Consider the following 15360-nt stretch of genomic DNA (forward strand, 5'->3'; position numbering starts at 1 on the left):
TAATCATAATAATAATAATAATAATTGCTTACACTTATATAGCGCTTTTCTGACACTCCACCGCCACCAATGTGCAGCATCCACCTGGATGAATTGAGAGAATGAAAGAAAATGTCTTTGAGCACCAAGTACACCAGAGTACATTCCTTTTACATGAAATGTACTGGCAAATAAAGGTGATTCTGAAACAAATATATCTGTTTCCGCTTAAATTCTTAATGGTTCCTTGACTCTTTAGTCACTTTCCATCAAAAGATTTGAAAAAGTGTGCTCTAAAGAAACGCATTCTGGAAAATTCAGTATCTGGCACAGGATTCAAGCTAACTTCTAACCCCATCCTATTAAAGAGCAGAAACTGCTAAAACAGTTCAATAAACTTGATTAAGAAAGAGCTCAGAAAGAAGCAGACACAGGGATAGTTCTCTCCGTTCCAGGGCTGAAAACAATGTGCTCCTGTGTCACTCAGTCTGTGTCTTATATTGTACCTGTATTTTGTAGTCCTCTGTTTTAATTTTACCTTTATTACATCACTATATTGTACTTCTGAAGGTATAGATGAAATTTTGAATCTTCTTTGTACAAATTGGAATTATTTTTTGTAAATTGCTTTGGGTAAATACCACAGCTAAATTACTGTGATTATCAATAATGGATTTTACTACGTCAATGGCATACACTCATGTAAGGAACCTTGATTCTTTTATTTAAATCCGAAAGGATGCCAACAAATAAGCTGTATTTAAATGCCATCATATTCTAATACTTTTATGTTGTAATGCTGTATATTAGCGTCTAGACATTGTTTCATTTGACAACAGTACCTCTGCCCTGAATTTACACTGCGTTGCTTTATAGGAGTAAAGAGGAGACAATGACAAGTCGTTTGGCTTGAACTTCTGGAACTTTCGTGATCTTTTCTTTAGTGATTCATAGGAGGTCCTGGTGGAAACGCGATACAAGAGAATAGCAATAGAATCATATGATTCGGATGAGTCATAGTCAGGTGACGTTACTCCTTCAGGAGGGGATGAGAGGGGGGGCGAAGGGGGGTATTGCGACATACAATAATTCATAGCAACTTTCACTCTCTTTCGTCATTTTCAGGTAAAGGGGCAAATCAAGGCCTAGGCTCTCATGGTGATGCAGCGTTTTATAGTATAGCTTTGTTAACCGATTTATAAGCTTATCAGCATCACATGCTTTTATGCTACCTGATGCAACCTCTTGTTTGTTTCTCTACACAGGACTTTATTTTTCTCAATTTAAGGAAGATCCGTAAGCAAATAAAAAAGAAAACTAAACCCAACTGCAGGTTGGAAATTATAAACCAGAACTGGCTTCCCGAAGCACAATCCATCAGGTTTTATGGGTCAATCTTAAATCCTCAAATTCTGAACCAGTACGTTGGATTAAGTTAATTTTCACTACTGTAGCAGGTGAGGTGTTCAGCCGTTATCACCCATTATCAGGCAGATGCCTATTTCTATAAGGGGCAGAATCTTTGTGTTGCCTATCCCAGGTGCAAGGTGAGACTGTACTGCACACACCAGTTATCCTAGCCAACAGGCCCTTAGAAGGTAGAAATGGACAACCTGAAGAACAACAACAGAAAAGGAGCATATATACTCCATAGAGGAGATGCCCCTGTCTGGAATCCAACCTAAGACCCAAAGCAGTAAGAAAAGTGGTCCTAACCACCATGCCACCACAATGTAATTTCATTTTTTGAAATAGAAAACACCAACATTTAGTAGCTCTCAAGGACCACAGTCAGTCATTTCTGACTCGGCAGCACCAATTAATTTGCTGCTCATTCGCCGTAACTGTTGCTTGAAAAGCTGCACAGAACAGTTCCATGTGGTGAATGAGCCTGACTGACGCAACGTGTTAAACTGATCCGACCGTAAACGTGTTGCACGTCTTCAAAAACCTACAGAGTTAATTACTAGGGCCAGGGTTGTCCACCACCTGGTTACAAACTCAGGACCTGATGGCAGGTTTCTGTGCGGCTTCTTCTCTCTCGCCCTCCAGTACTTGAGTTTGAAACTCGCAGTGAGACAAAGTTGTCGATTCTGCCAGGCCTTGATAAGGCTCCTGCATAGTCCAGGCAAACAGCCGATACTCATAGAAGAGTACATACACACAGCTACGGCTGTTAAAAAGGCTGTTCAATATGTGTTGAACAAAAATGTTCCAAAACACAAGTTTGTGCCAATTTCCAGTGACTCATCTTCAACATGAGAGGGTGGCAGGTTCTGTACCTCGCCAACGCGCAGGAAAGACATTGAGGTGGATCTCTTACTTCATGCTGACTTGCAGATTGCCATCTTGCCTGATAAACAGAGGTTATTAGATAATGTGAAGACGGTCCCCCTAGTCTCTCTCATAGTGAAAATGACTGGTTATGATTTACTTTAAAGTCACATTTCTTAAGATAACGAGGTACCTTCAAGTGAGGTTGAACAGGCTTTCTAAAACATTTATGTAGGTGGAAGGAAAATAGGTTTCGTCAGGGATGCCCGCTTTATACTGACTTCTGTACAAACCAGTGTTGTTTCTAATACTGAAATTGATACAATTCTAAAAAAGTATTTCCATTTATAAATTAAAAACATTACTGGCTCTGAATTTTGCTCCCTGAAATAAATATTTCCAGTCTTTTCTGTGTTCCCGCGAAAATCTTGAGTTTAGTTTTTAGAACCACTAGATGATACATAACTAATGTAATGGATAATTCACTCATGTCTTGCTTTTAACTCGTATTCTAGCATGTATTTTCATGTATTTCATGTACCTCAGTAGTAGGATCATTTCTTTCTCGTATTACAGTTCCTTTTTTATACTGAATATTTGCTGTTTTACAGAAGCTGATATTTCCATTCTGTTTTCCCGCGCTGGGATGTCACTGTAAAAAAGTGCTTTGTCATTCTTCGACCTTCAACAACCCACTTTGAATAGGGCTCCATTCTGTTTACTTTGCTAAAGACTGGCTTGTTAGTAAACGCGAAGAAAAAAAGTGCGTTTTTTTACCAGACAGCTGGTTTCCCCCTATTCTCATAGCAACACCCTTTTAATTTTTTAGGATGCTCAACCTCTGAAGAAATGCTGATTGGCTGGGGTACAGTATAAATACTAGCAAGGAGGCGGAACTACAACACAGCAGACTAGAAAGCTGCAGAAGTACAGTAGCTGGTTTATTCAAGTGCGCAATAAGGTTTCACGGGTTCTCGTCGGATCTGGTCAGGTGAAGATCGAAGAGGTAACCATGTCGATGACAGTGAAAGCCTATCTCCTTGGGAAGGAGGATATCCACAAGGAGATCCGCAGGTTCGCCGTCGACCAAGAAGTGTCCAGCAGCTTTGAGTACTTAACTCGAAAAGTGGCCGAGGTTTTCCAAAGCCTCAGGAATGCCACTTTCCAGATGTACTATAAAGGTAAGAAACTTTGGGAAAAAAAACGAGAACTTCAACCTGTTTGATGAGATGTCACGATTAAACTTGCTACTAAGTGAAGCTGTGAATTTGTATAGGTCAGCTGGGAGACGCAAGCTACTTTGTTACATCACGAGGGCCTTTTGTTTATAATGTAGCCTGATGGCAAAGTGAGTTATGCAAATTGGACATTGTGGGTTGTGCTGTGCAGTCATTGTGACGCACTCACTTTTAGAACTCGCAGAAAATGGCAAGGATATTTGTTACAAGATTGTCGGATGTTTCAGTTTGTTGCGTTGACCTTTATCAGTGGTTTATGGACTTATTGTTGGATTGTGTAACGAAGTCTCGTTGCGCGTGACATTGGAAGCGGCCTTAACGTCGTTATTTTTAATATGTCAGGTGAAGAGAGAAGGGTTATTAGTTACTGTAACCTGAATAATGTGGTACAGATATCTGTGATGGCAAGGGCTATCGCTTAATGAGCTACAGAGAAACAAAATTAACACTTAAAACGGATGTTAATCATTGGCTACTAAACGTTAAATATCGTTCTGTGACTTTATGACGCCGAGCTATAGGTTCATTGTATTCTGCAGTTTACTGTAGACGCAGTAAGATGGGACTGTCAGCCCTATCCAATTCCCACTGCTTATCAACGTTTTCCTTTGGTAGACTTCCGTGTATTCATGTCGGTTTATTATTTTTTTCCTAATATCTGGAAGAATGGAATTGAGAACGTTCACAAAATGACTTCATCTAAATTCTATCACTTCCCTCCCGTTAAAGTTTTCCAAAACAAAGGTTTTCTGTTTGATATGTTAAGGAATACCCCTTAGCAGCAGTTGATACGAGCCGTATTAAATAACACTCCCATGGCTAGTCAAGACCAATGTCTGATGTGTCAGTTTGGTGATCATGTTCTTAACGCCCTATTGCCCAATGAAAACAATGCATTATTAAATCCAAATGCATTACTGAAACTCCTAAGTACAGCAGTAAGGCTCGTGGGAATGTTACCAAGACGTCGAAAACACCTCATTAGTAGAGACTGGAATGCTTCAGTTGAGCTTGATTGCAGTTAAGGTAAAACTTTCCATAGCATCTCCTTTTTGTTCCCTGAGTAAATGACTAATTGTCTGTAAATTAAACCCCGCTAACTAACACTTTTTTTTTTTTCCAACAGATGAGGATGGCGACTTGATTGCTTTCTCCTCTGATGATGAACTGATGATGGGACTTGCTTGTATAAAGGACGATACTTTTCGAGTCTTCATTAAAGGCAAGTTGTTTACCCTGGGTGAATCATTTACAGTTCTTAGGGGACCGACTAAATGTGTTTAAACAATGACTTAAAAGTTTGCTCTGTCACAAAACTAAGCCAGTTTTTTTTTTTTAATATTGAGCAAAATCCATGAACACGAATACTTTTACCACTTGGAGGTAATGTGAAATTTAACGATTGGGGAAGTAGGCAATGTTTATTGAATTAATTTAAAGGTGGTGGCTCCACTCCTAGCTTTTAACTGTTAAATAGACATGTTTAACTGTTCTGTGTATCCTGTGCCACACTTTTTCTGTGAAACATGCTGCAGTATCCATTTTTAGGGACAGATAATCAGAAATCTCCTGTGCTCATGACAGTGGGTTTTTTCCCCCCTTCACCCCGCAGAGAAGAAGGAGTGCAAGCGGGACTTTCACCCCCATGGATTCCAGGGTCCTGATCGCCCCTTCCCTTTCCCCTTCTCCTTCCAATCCCCTCCCCCTCCCCCCTCCCATAACGCCGTGCACCCCAACGTGACCTGCGACGGCTGCGAGGGCCCAGTGGCTGGGACGCGCTTCAAGTGCACCGTCTGCCCCGACTACGACCTGTGCTCGTCCTGCCAGGCCAAGGGGCAGCACAAGGAGCACCCCATGCTCCCCATCTGGGCTCCCCTGCAAAACATGTTTGAAGTAAGACGCCTGGCTGAGCCATGATCGGAAACGAACCCATCTTGGAAACCTTGTTTGTTCTAGATCAACATTATGACGGCTGTTCCTTTGCAAAAACATTATCCCTGTTTTTAGACAATGGCTATTCAGTCCAGATGACTAGCACAGCTGCATATCCTCTTCTGAGTTTCAAATATTTCCATTACTTGTTTTAGCAAAATTCAAGGTTTAATTAAGTTTTGTACTATGATATAACTGCTTTATATGCATTATATATGTGCATGTTTCCCCTTGGTGTGACAGAAGTTGTTTTTTACAGTTCTAAACTATGCTGAACCTTCCTGAAATGTCACTTTTCTACTCTGGTTCTAACTGGATCTGCCTGTATGGCTAAACTGCAAAATTGTCTGAACTGCTTTTTCTTCATAACCTCATATTGCTGTTTTGTATTTGTGAACTGTTTGGAGGGTTTCGTAAAACCTCAATATAATTTGTGTAAAAAAGAAAATGTACACTCTTAGGCCTGGTTCGGTAATTTAATCTTTTTTTTTTTTCCCCTAGTGGTACCCGCGCGGGAAGTGGATGCGCAAGATGAGACATGGCTTCCCCCACTGCATGTGGGGTGGAGCCCAGAACAGGCCCCAAGCCAGCCAGGCTGGGCCCCAGCCTACACCCCAGCCTGATCCGCAGAACACCCAGGAAGAAGCAGGTGAGCAGTCCCTAGCCTACAGCTCCTCACATCCTTTTTACCACTCTTCTGCCTTCATGTAAGCTAATGAACACAAAGTAGCTTTGTCACGGATGTCGGAAAAGACATGCTGTGGAATGGCCAGAAGAGCAAAAGAGAGACCCTATGCATAGTGGCAAAACTGGGGTTAGCCCGGGCTCAGGAGGTCAGACGATGTCGGGTAGAAACCTATGCCCTCAGGCTGCTGAGGAAATGACCTATTGGTAGGTGGGTCTCAAGACATCCGAACCCTCAATGCTGAGTGAGGAGGAAAGGGTGACCCGGAAATATATAGCCCCACACAAAGACACACCGGAAGGACAAGCAAAGCACAGGGAAACTAGGAACAGGACACAATAGGAGCGCCCTCTAGCTGTAGAGGGCTTGACAAACTTGCTTAGCTCATGCCTACTTCAAAAATACAGACTCGACTTCTCAATCTTCTTATCTTCATATTTCCAAACTTTAACTTTGACCAAGCAAGATTTCATATGGTCTTTAAGCCATGCAGCTTTCTATAAAATGAAGAACCAAAGACTGAATTGTCAGGTTTTAAAAAATGGATTTGCTTTAAATCATTGTGGTCTTTCTTTACAGGTCAAACTTCTGTGCACCAGGATAGTGTGGATTATCTGAAAAACATTGGGGAGGGTGTGGCAGCCATGCTGAGTCCACTGGGTAAATCTGTTTTTGTATAAGGAATGTGCTAAATCTAAAAAAGGGCACTGCTATGAATGATTATAGCTATGGTCCACTTAACTGATACTACATGACGACAAAGGACATGTCGAATCCTTCTTTTGACCAGTCTAAATGTTCTCTGCAGGCATTGATGTAGACATTGATGTGGAGCACAGAGGATCAAGGACCAAAGTGAACCCAACCCAGCCTGCTTCTGGAGACATGTCCAGTACCCAGGCTGGAAAAATAAGAGAGGACAGCCAGCCGAGTGGTGTTGAACCAATGGACAGTGAGCAGCCAACTGATGGGCAAAGTAACCTGCAAGCCACCAACAGTGGGGCAAAGGTACAGGTTTTATACCATATGCGTCTGTCTCCACCCCAGAAACCTGTTACAGATGTAATGATCATGGTCAGGATTCCGATAATGAGACTTCATGCAAAATCCTGCTATTTTTCTTCTTCTGTTGCAGCAGTTTGAATAACCGAGTAGTTTCTTCTACTGATTAGTAATTAATTTACTAATTTAATTTTCACATCCAATAGGGGCAAAAAGAAACAAACAGTGATGAGGAGTGGACCCATCTCTCCCCAAAAGAAGTGGACCCCTCAACAGGGGAGCTGCAGTCCTTCAGGCTGGAGGAGGGATTTGAGGGGCCCAGTCCCCTTAGTGCTTCTGCACAAGGTCCTACTGGTCTGAGAGAGGCAGCCTTGTACCCACATCTTCCCCAAGGTAAATAGCTGGAGTTGGTCATGTGTATGTATCCTCCAACTTTAATTCTGGACGTATTTACTACAAAAGCTAAAAACATGCTTGCTTGAGCTCACTAGTATTAACTGCACTTGGATATAAAGAAATAATTGGATCCATAATATCTATATTTTTAAATTTATTAATCATTCTTTTAGTTCCATATTGGAGCACTTACAAAAAACCTCTTCAAGCCAGATCTTTGTTTTCATGTACAACTGTTGGGGAATCCTCAACTGCAGCCAAGAGTTAAGACGGTCTTGTTTCTTGTGCAGATGCAGACCCGCGCTTGGTGGAGTCCCTGGCTCAGATGCTGTCCATGGGTTTCACAGATGAAGGTGGATGGCTCACTCGTCTCCTTCACACCAAGAACTTTGACATTGGTGCGGCAATGGATGCCATCCATTTCTCCAAGCCTTCCGCACCACCAAAGAAGTAGACTTTCAACATGCAACCCCAGCAGAGCAATGGCAGTTCCTACCTTTCGCTTTCCTGTTAAACTTCAGCAGGCATCACTGACAATAATACAAAGTCTCCAGATCACTTCTTGCACGTACAGTAGGGCGGAAGTTTTAAAAATGTAACTACTAGGAAAATATCCCAGAGTGCTAAACAGCCTACCCGCCGTTTTGGGAGAGATGTAGTAATGACTTTTATTCTGACACTTTTCTGACTTTGGCAGGAAATACCAGACCATTTTAGCATCAGTGGGATTCTGTCATCTTAAGTAACCCAGCTGATTTCCAAATTTGATTTTATTTTAAATGTCCCAACTTTCTGAAAGAACTGGTAGCAATATATGCAAAGAACGTTTTTATTTTTTGTTTATGGCCCAATCACCCTACATTTTTTAACTTCCCTCTACCTTCTATCTAAAAGTACAGATAACGTAACATTTAGTTAAAAACAAGAATTGCTTGTACAACATGTTATCCTAATTTATGACTGTGTAGCCAACTGAAATCATCTTACTATAATAGTTTAGGTTCTGGTTTCAGAGATGTGAAATATTATTGCCAGTGATGTTCATGAAGTATTTGCTGAATTGTGACAAAATGAGATGGAGGTTCTGATTTATTACAGCTTGATTGTTTAACAGTCTTAAATTTATATCTGTCCTAGCTTTCAGCAAAATAAATTGCTTATGCAGCAAAATGTCTGTGCATTTTTTTTAAATGAAAATATTTTTTACGAAATGCTTTGTAATTTCACTCCGTTCTATCGTGGACATGAACGCACCGAGGACTATTTTTACACATGTATTTTAATATACATTTAATTAATCATACATTCTGCAACAGCAGTTTAAAATAAGTAATGAAGCTTCTGTGATTGTTACCTGAATATGCACTAAAGGTCATAAGTAAAAATGGTTAACAACAGAACTGTTATTCCAAGTTATTAAACAAATTAATCCACATTTACACATTTGAGATATTTGCCTTCTAAGACCTAATTCCACAATCCAAGCAAGTAATCGTTTAATCTATGTACATCCAGTTAGGAGAATAGTGTACAGTAAGAAGGGGAAAAAAAACTTTGAATATCATTTGAAATTACCACAGAGGCTTGACTGAAGGCTACAAAAAATCATCAAAGTCCTCATCTGTCTGGAAGAGAGACGAAATGGAAGAATATTGTTTTCGAGCTGGATTTATCTTACCATTAATAGTAGAGGATGGAAATAATGGATCTTGGCAAAGTTGGGATTCACTAGTACAATCGGAGCTTTCTAAATTTAATTCAAAGTTGCTGTGCCAATCGCCTGTTTTTGCTGACAGAGTACGAATCTCTGTGGCATTCTGGTACATGATGGATGAAGTTACAGTCTCAGGCACAGTTTCAGGAAAGAAACATTGATTCTGTACTGTAGATATTTGATGTGTCTTATTTTCACAATGAACTTCTTGGACTTTGTAACATCTCCTGTCTTCATAACTGTCATCAGCAATGGATTTAACAATAGAAAATATATCACCTTCCAGCCTCGCATCTGTGGTAACGGTAATTTTCCTTTCTCTCTGCCCCTGAAAGTCTCTTTTCTCCTTTTTATCTTCTGAAGGAAAAGAAAGGTACTTATCCCATTTCAAAGCCTTGAGCTCAGAGTGCTTTGCGTTGTATCCAGGGTTAGATGAAGCCTTAATTGCTGTAGGGACTCTCTTGGCAGCTGAGGCACCAGGAGAACCTGTTGTTGATGATTCCAGGAGTTTTGAATTTCTATTTATTAAAGTCAAACTTCTTCTCTCATCCATCATTGGCTTCTCATTCTTCTGTTATCACAGGACACACAATAACCTATTAATGCTCATAATATATGTATATATCATCTCTAATGGGAGGGAAGTTAAAACAAAACACTATTCATGCAGCTGCTAAAATAATTACTGGCTCCCACCATAGCAAGCAAGGTAATTTGCTAACTTATTAATGGTCATTTTTAGTTTTTTTAACAATATCTCTTCTAGGGTTACGGAGTACTTGTTCGTCATATTTACAATTAGGATGTAGTGTACCAATGTTAATATCTGACACTAACTCAACGCTTTTATAATTGCACATCTCCATGCACAGTTTTCTATAGAGTTGGGTGTGTATCATCTTTATTTACCTCTTGATCACTGCATTTTTTCCAGACGCCTTCATAGGAGACATGATTTGTAAATTCCTCAGTTGGTGTATTGGCAGAATCCCAGCTCTTCTTACGTTTCCTGTTATTACCAAGTAATGGTTAATGGTCAACAAATGCTGATAAGATTATTCTAAATGTGTAGTTATACTGGATGATGGAAACAACATTGAGAGAGTACAACTGGCCAACTCAAACTGGGTGTGACAGAATAAACCTCACTGCAACATATTTGTTATGTTATGTATTACTCTCTGATCTTACAATAAGTGTTCTAATAGTGGTAACAGCCACAAGGAAGAAAAGCTGATCTTTGTGATTTTATAAGAGACTGCTGGGAGACAAATAAAACTATAAATATATAATCTTGATAGTGTCTTTCTGGCCCATGAAATATCTTACTTTGTGCTTTTTATAGACTGATACCCTAAAACAAAGGGTAACTGCATATATCAGTCTCTGCAATAGATGGATATGATTGACATCTGTTTAAGGTTCATGTGCAAGAGGTTTGCCCTAAGTTAACATGGAGAAAGAACAATAATTAGGTGATCAAAGTACTGAAGGTGTATAACACATAGCCTTCCTTTTAGAACCATATATTAACACAGAATAATTATTTAATACTAGCTTTTTCCCCAAAAGTTATATTCTCAAAGGCACTAGACTTTACTGTTACTCATGTTACAGTAAGAAATCCAACTACAATACCTTGAAGTCTTATTGATGACATTCTGTACATTAAAGCAGCTACTGTCAGTGTACAGATTATCCTCTTCACTCCTTGTTGTCTCTTCTCTCGACTCCTCAGTACTATCCTGCAGATAGTTGCTCCAGCAACTGGCTTTTTTTTCTGCTTCCACATTCTATGGGAATACAAATCCCAAATCTAAAGGTAAATTATACAGTACATATATTTGGCTGTGTAGTTACAATTAAAGATAAGTTTTAATGCAGCATCCAAAGATCCCTTCGTCTACAGAAAGGCAAATCTAATCAATTAAGAAACCATTTGGACATCTGTCATCTATACTTAACATTGTTAAAGATAATATATCTGTAACAAGTTTTAAATACTCTAAGGAGCTCATGGGACAGTCCTTGAAGTTATGTTAGTTATCCTTGAAACTATGAGGTGCACTTCTATAGATCTAATATAGATTAGCAATTATCCTGAACTTGTTTACTTATAATTAACATTTAATTCAGTCATATAGTTTATATGCCATATTATATAAGCCATATTCTTAGTCAGTTGTTTTATTTGTTTGATGTTGTTAATCTAAGACATTTTTAGACAACTAAAAACCTGCAATATATCCTTCTTTTCAATTCTGGTGATTGTGTGTGAAGGATAAAAAATGTAGTCGTACCGGTTCAACTGCAATGCTCAAATTTTCATCTTGTGACTGAATGTCTTCTGAAAACCTAGCTTGCTCACTGTTGAATAAACACAATACACAATAAATACAAAGATTTATATTTTTATGAACACATGAAGTATTCACAAAACTACAAGTCACTGCTATATGCTAGCTTTGGGTAAACATCAATGTATATTATGGGCTAATTAATTAAATTACAACTCATTGCATTTGTCAACCATGAAAATGTGATAAATTAAAAGATAAATGATAATGGGATAACCTTCAAAATACTGTACTACCATTATTATTAATTCTGCTAAAAAATGCAATAATTTTCCAGTAGAATCTTCACAGTCCCCTTTATATCAGGTCACCGACTTGACAAGGAGTATCTGTTAATTTAAACCAATTTCACTGTTAGAAAATGAAATCTTTATGCATTTTTAAGCATTTAGAAACTGTGTAACATTTGAACAATTAAAACATCCATTTCTTTTAAAAAGGAATTACATTTTTTTGGATGATCTTTTCCTCAAACATTTTAAGATGGATATAATTAGTAGTATATTTGATGCAATTCTCAGTTCCTCGCATGTAATCCCCCCACTCAGGTATACAGTACAATACAGAATTCAGTACGAATGTCGAGTTTCTTAAGCAAAATCCAGGAGGTAAAGAATTTTCTCCATAAACATCTGTGGGCAAAACTGTGGAATGTAAAAATCATTCAAACAGGCATACCATGCATGATCTTCTTCTGCTTGTATTATTTCTCCACGCATTGCATTGAGTTTTTGAACATGGCGCCTGCAGTCAGCACCAGAGCCCTGTCCATATATCTGTAAACAAACAACAGTGAATTACATAGTAAACTCTTCTGAGGAGCGTTACTTATTGGTGTTTTCTGTAGTCTGCTTAGGAATATGGTACAAAATAAACATTTCTAAATCTAAATGTTTAAGAGTTGTCCAGGTTATCGTGTGATTGGAAGGCTTTTTCAAGGACTGCTTTGGAATGCCAAACTAGGAAGTAAATACAACATTTTGCAAAGGTGTTCTAAGGTGTTTCAAGAGTACTGTATGTGCTTGTGTACTTTTGCTGTCCAAGAAAACAAGTAACCCAGTTCTGACAGAAATATGCAAGGTCAACTGTGTCTATTTACATTAGAGAATTGTAGAGTATTAAGTTAATGTTGCCTGTCACTTGGTGTCATACAGTTGACAGTTCCCATACCTTCATTAGGGACTGTTTTTCTCCACACATTTTGCAGTTCCACTTATTGCTCTTTTTCACCTTAAGCAAACAACAAAACCGCAGAAAATCAATATAGGGCATAATGAATTGTATAGGACAATTGTGCCTGTCTTATACACAATATACATATAGTTGCTTATAATTATAATACTACGACAGAAATCATCGTGAGACAAAAAAAAAACCCTTTTAGAAGAAATCTCCGAACAACAGCTAGTTTCTATTGCATACTGATCGAAAACCGGTTACAGGTCATTACTGTTATCAAAATTAAATTTACCTGTTGGACTTGGAAGGTTTTGCATGAGAAACATCTCAGGACCTGAAATTCCTGCACCATGACTTTGCTTACTCCACAATACACATTGTTACACTTACAGTAAAAAAAAACTAGCTCCAACGTACAATAGGAAGAAAAACACTACGCCTTCTTTTCCCGGCAAGCTAATTTGAAAAACGTCACTTCCTTCTACGTCACCCCAGCGAGGATTGGCTGATTTATCACGTTGTCACCTGTTTATACACAGTTATGTAGACTTGCAAGACTTTCTCTTTAAGTGTTTAAATGTGCATGTTAGATTAAAGGAGTTTGATATTTAGTCAAATTTTGCCAAGTATAATGTGGAAATAGAACACTTACTTATAATTAATCTGTTAGTAATACTGGCTAGATACTGTACCAAATTCACTAAACAAAATGGTTAAACGTTACACCCTACTTTAATGCTTAAAAGGTGGAAATATTAACTAAACTCCATTAAAACTTGAAAATTGGCAAGGCAAAACACAATTGATGGATGTAAACAAGCTAAGTGTTAAGATCTGTTACTCCCTTTGTCAACATATTGTTTTATATTTTTCTTCTGTTCGCTTGTTCTTTGTGGATACCTTTTCTCCTTTGTACAATGCAATGTTTCGATAAAACATTGTAAAAAAAACAGCCAGGTAGATCGAATTCGATCCTGCAAGAATGAAATCTTTTTTATGTAATTTCACTGTTTTTGTCATTCTCGGCTTTCTATTTACTACAACGAAGCTGGTCTGTTGATTCTATTTTTTCTACAGCACTGTACTGTAGTCGAAAATCAAATCAGCGTTTGGGTGACGGTCTGTTTTCCAATCTGCGCAATATGAAGAGCAGGAATGTTACTGCCACCTGCTGGCCCTGCTGAGACTACATTACTGTATTTCAACCGGGTTAGAAAAGCCGTGAAATCTTGCGGCAACCCCTACCAGTGAGCTGAAGGGCGCATGGTTGGACTGCACTCACGCTGGTCAGCCATTAGGAACTGCGGGCGAGAGAAAACAGACTCAGCTGAATAAGTATGCTTATAGCACACTCAGCTGCCCATCTTTTCAAAATCAGGCAATATTTTTTGACAGCCAAAAGAACCTTGCGACCTTTCCTATAATGGTTTTAATAATGTATGGTATGTTAATTGTGAAATAAAAAACGTCGCGACCTCAGGTGAGAAAAGATATGGACTTAAAGAGTTCCAAGTTGTTTTTAGTAAAAAGAAACTTTAACATATGCTTTACATCTTCTAAATAATGTGGGGGGAAAAACATTGATGAGATACATAGTTAAAAGTGGATAATTTATAAAAGATTGTTAAAAATGTAAATGTACTATAAAGACCTAATTTAGAATATAGTTTTAAAAAGTCTGGTTTGTAAAAGATCTTTAAAGTTTGTAAAAAAAAAAGCATTCTTAGAGAAGAGCAACTAGATAGATTCTTGGGCTTAAAAGAATGTCTTACTCCAGCAGCCTAAAACAACTAATCTTTTTAGTTCTGAAAAAATAACTATTAGGAGGCGTGATTCACACAGTATATTCAAAATCCTCAAAGTCTCTGAGAATCCAATGAACCTTTTCAGAATCAGTTGTGATTCGGGCAAGTTCATTTGAAAAGAAGAACAGGAAGCTTTCTTGCACATAAATACTGTACTTGTGGGAACATGGAACGAGGTAGGCCAATCATGTTGTTAAAGCGGATATCCTGACTTCTGTCAAGAGATCTGTATCTTTAGATCACTTCCATAGATACTAGCAACATACTGAGCTAGATAGACCTTATAGAGTAGCCTCTTCCCATCTGTAACCTTCCTTGTGTTTATACATCAAACTCACCTTAAAACAGCAGAATCATAAGCAAAGCATATTCTTTTTTACACTTGCAATTTCCCTCATTCTCTATAGGCTGCACTTCTGTTGCATTTTCCCCCCAAGATACTTTCCTCTCCCTTCAGTACTGATTTGGCCTGGTCAAGCTGCAGTCCTGGGTCATTTTTAACACCAGTGATGATAACCATTGCCTTGACAGTGAAGGGACCTGACACTGTGGTTGGCACAGCTGTCTGTTGTTATACAGTTGTAGTGGTGCTGGGTTGGGCATCTAGATTTGGAAGGGTCTCTGGTGCAGAGATTGAAAGTGAGTTGGTTACCTAGCTAGAACATCTACTTCCTTATTGGGTAGTTGGCTCTATTTGATGTCAGAACTACATTTTTTTCCCCCCAAACACATGCAACCTGTTCCCGAAATGTAAATGCCTTCAAGCTACTTATATCATTTGTGTTAACACCAAATCATA

At 38.6% G+C, this 15360-nt stretch overlaps 2 protein-coding genes across 2 annotated transcripts; one reads left to right on the forward strand and one right to left on the reverse strand.

The window, feature by feature from the left end:
- Positions 1–2995: 2995 nt before the first annotated feature.
- Positions 2996–8676, forward strand: sqstm1 (sequestosome 1). The gene is made up of 8 exons (XM_088604525.1): positions 2996–3434; positions 4618–4713; positions 5104–5384; positions 5925–6072; positions 6688–6768; positions 6917–7116; positions 7317–7503; positions 7797–8676. The coding sequence occupies exons 1-8, from the start codon at positions 3266–3268 to the stop codon at positions 7958–7960; spliced, it is 1326 nt and encodes a 441-aa protein (XP_088460651.1). The 5' UTR covers positions 2996–3265; the 3' UTR covers positions 7961–8676.
- A 91-nt stretch (positions 8677–8767) lies between these two features.
- Positions 8768–13225, reverse strand: mrnip (MRN complex interacting protein). The gene is made up of 7 exons (XM_088604526.1): positions 13049–13225; positions 12748–12807; positions 12256–12353; positions 11521–11587; positions 10859–11013; positions 10130–10229; positions 8768–9791 (listed from the first exon to the last, which is right to left on the reverse strand). The coding sequence occupies exons 1-7, from the start codon at positions 13106–13108 to the stop codon at positions 9102–9104; spliced, it is 1230 nt and encodes a 409-aa protein (XP_088460652.1). The 5' UTR covers positions 13109–13225; the 3' UTR covers positions 8768–9101.
- Between the last annotated feature and the right edge of the window lie 2135 nt (positions 13226–15360).

The sequence above is a fragment of the Lepisosteus platostomus genome, chromosome 13, assembly GCF_059453375.1.
Source record: "Lepisosteus platostomus isolate fLepPlt1 chromosome 13, fLepPlt1.hap1, whole genome shotgun sequence".
NCBI lineage: Eukaryota > Metazoa > Chordata > Actinopteri > Semionotiformes > Lepisosteidae > Lepisosteus > Lepisosteus platostomus.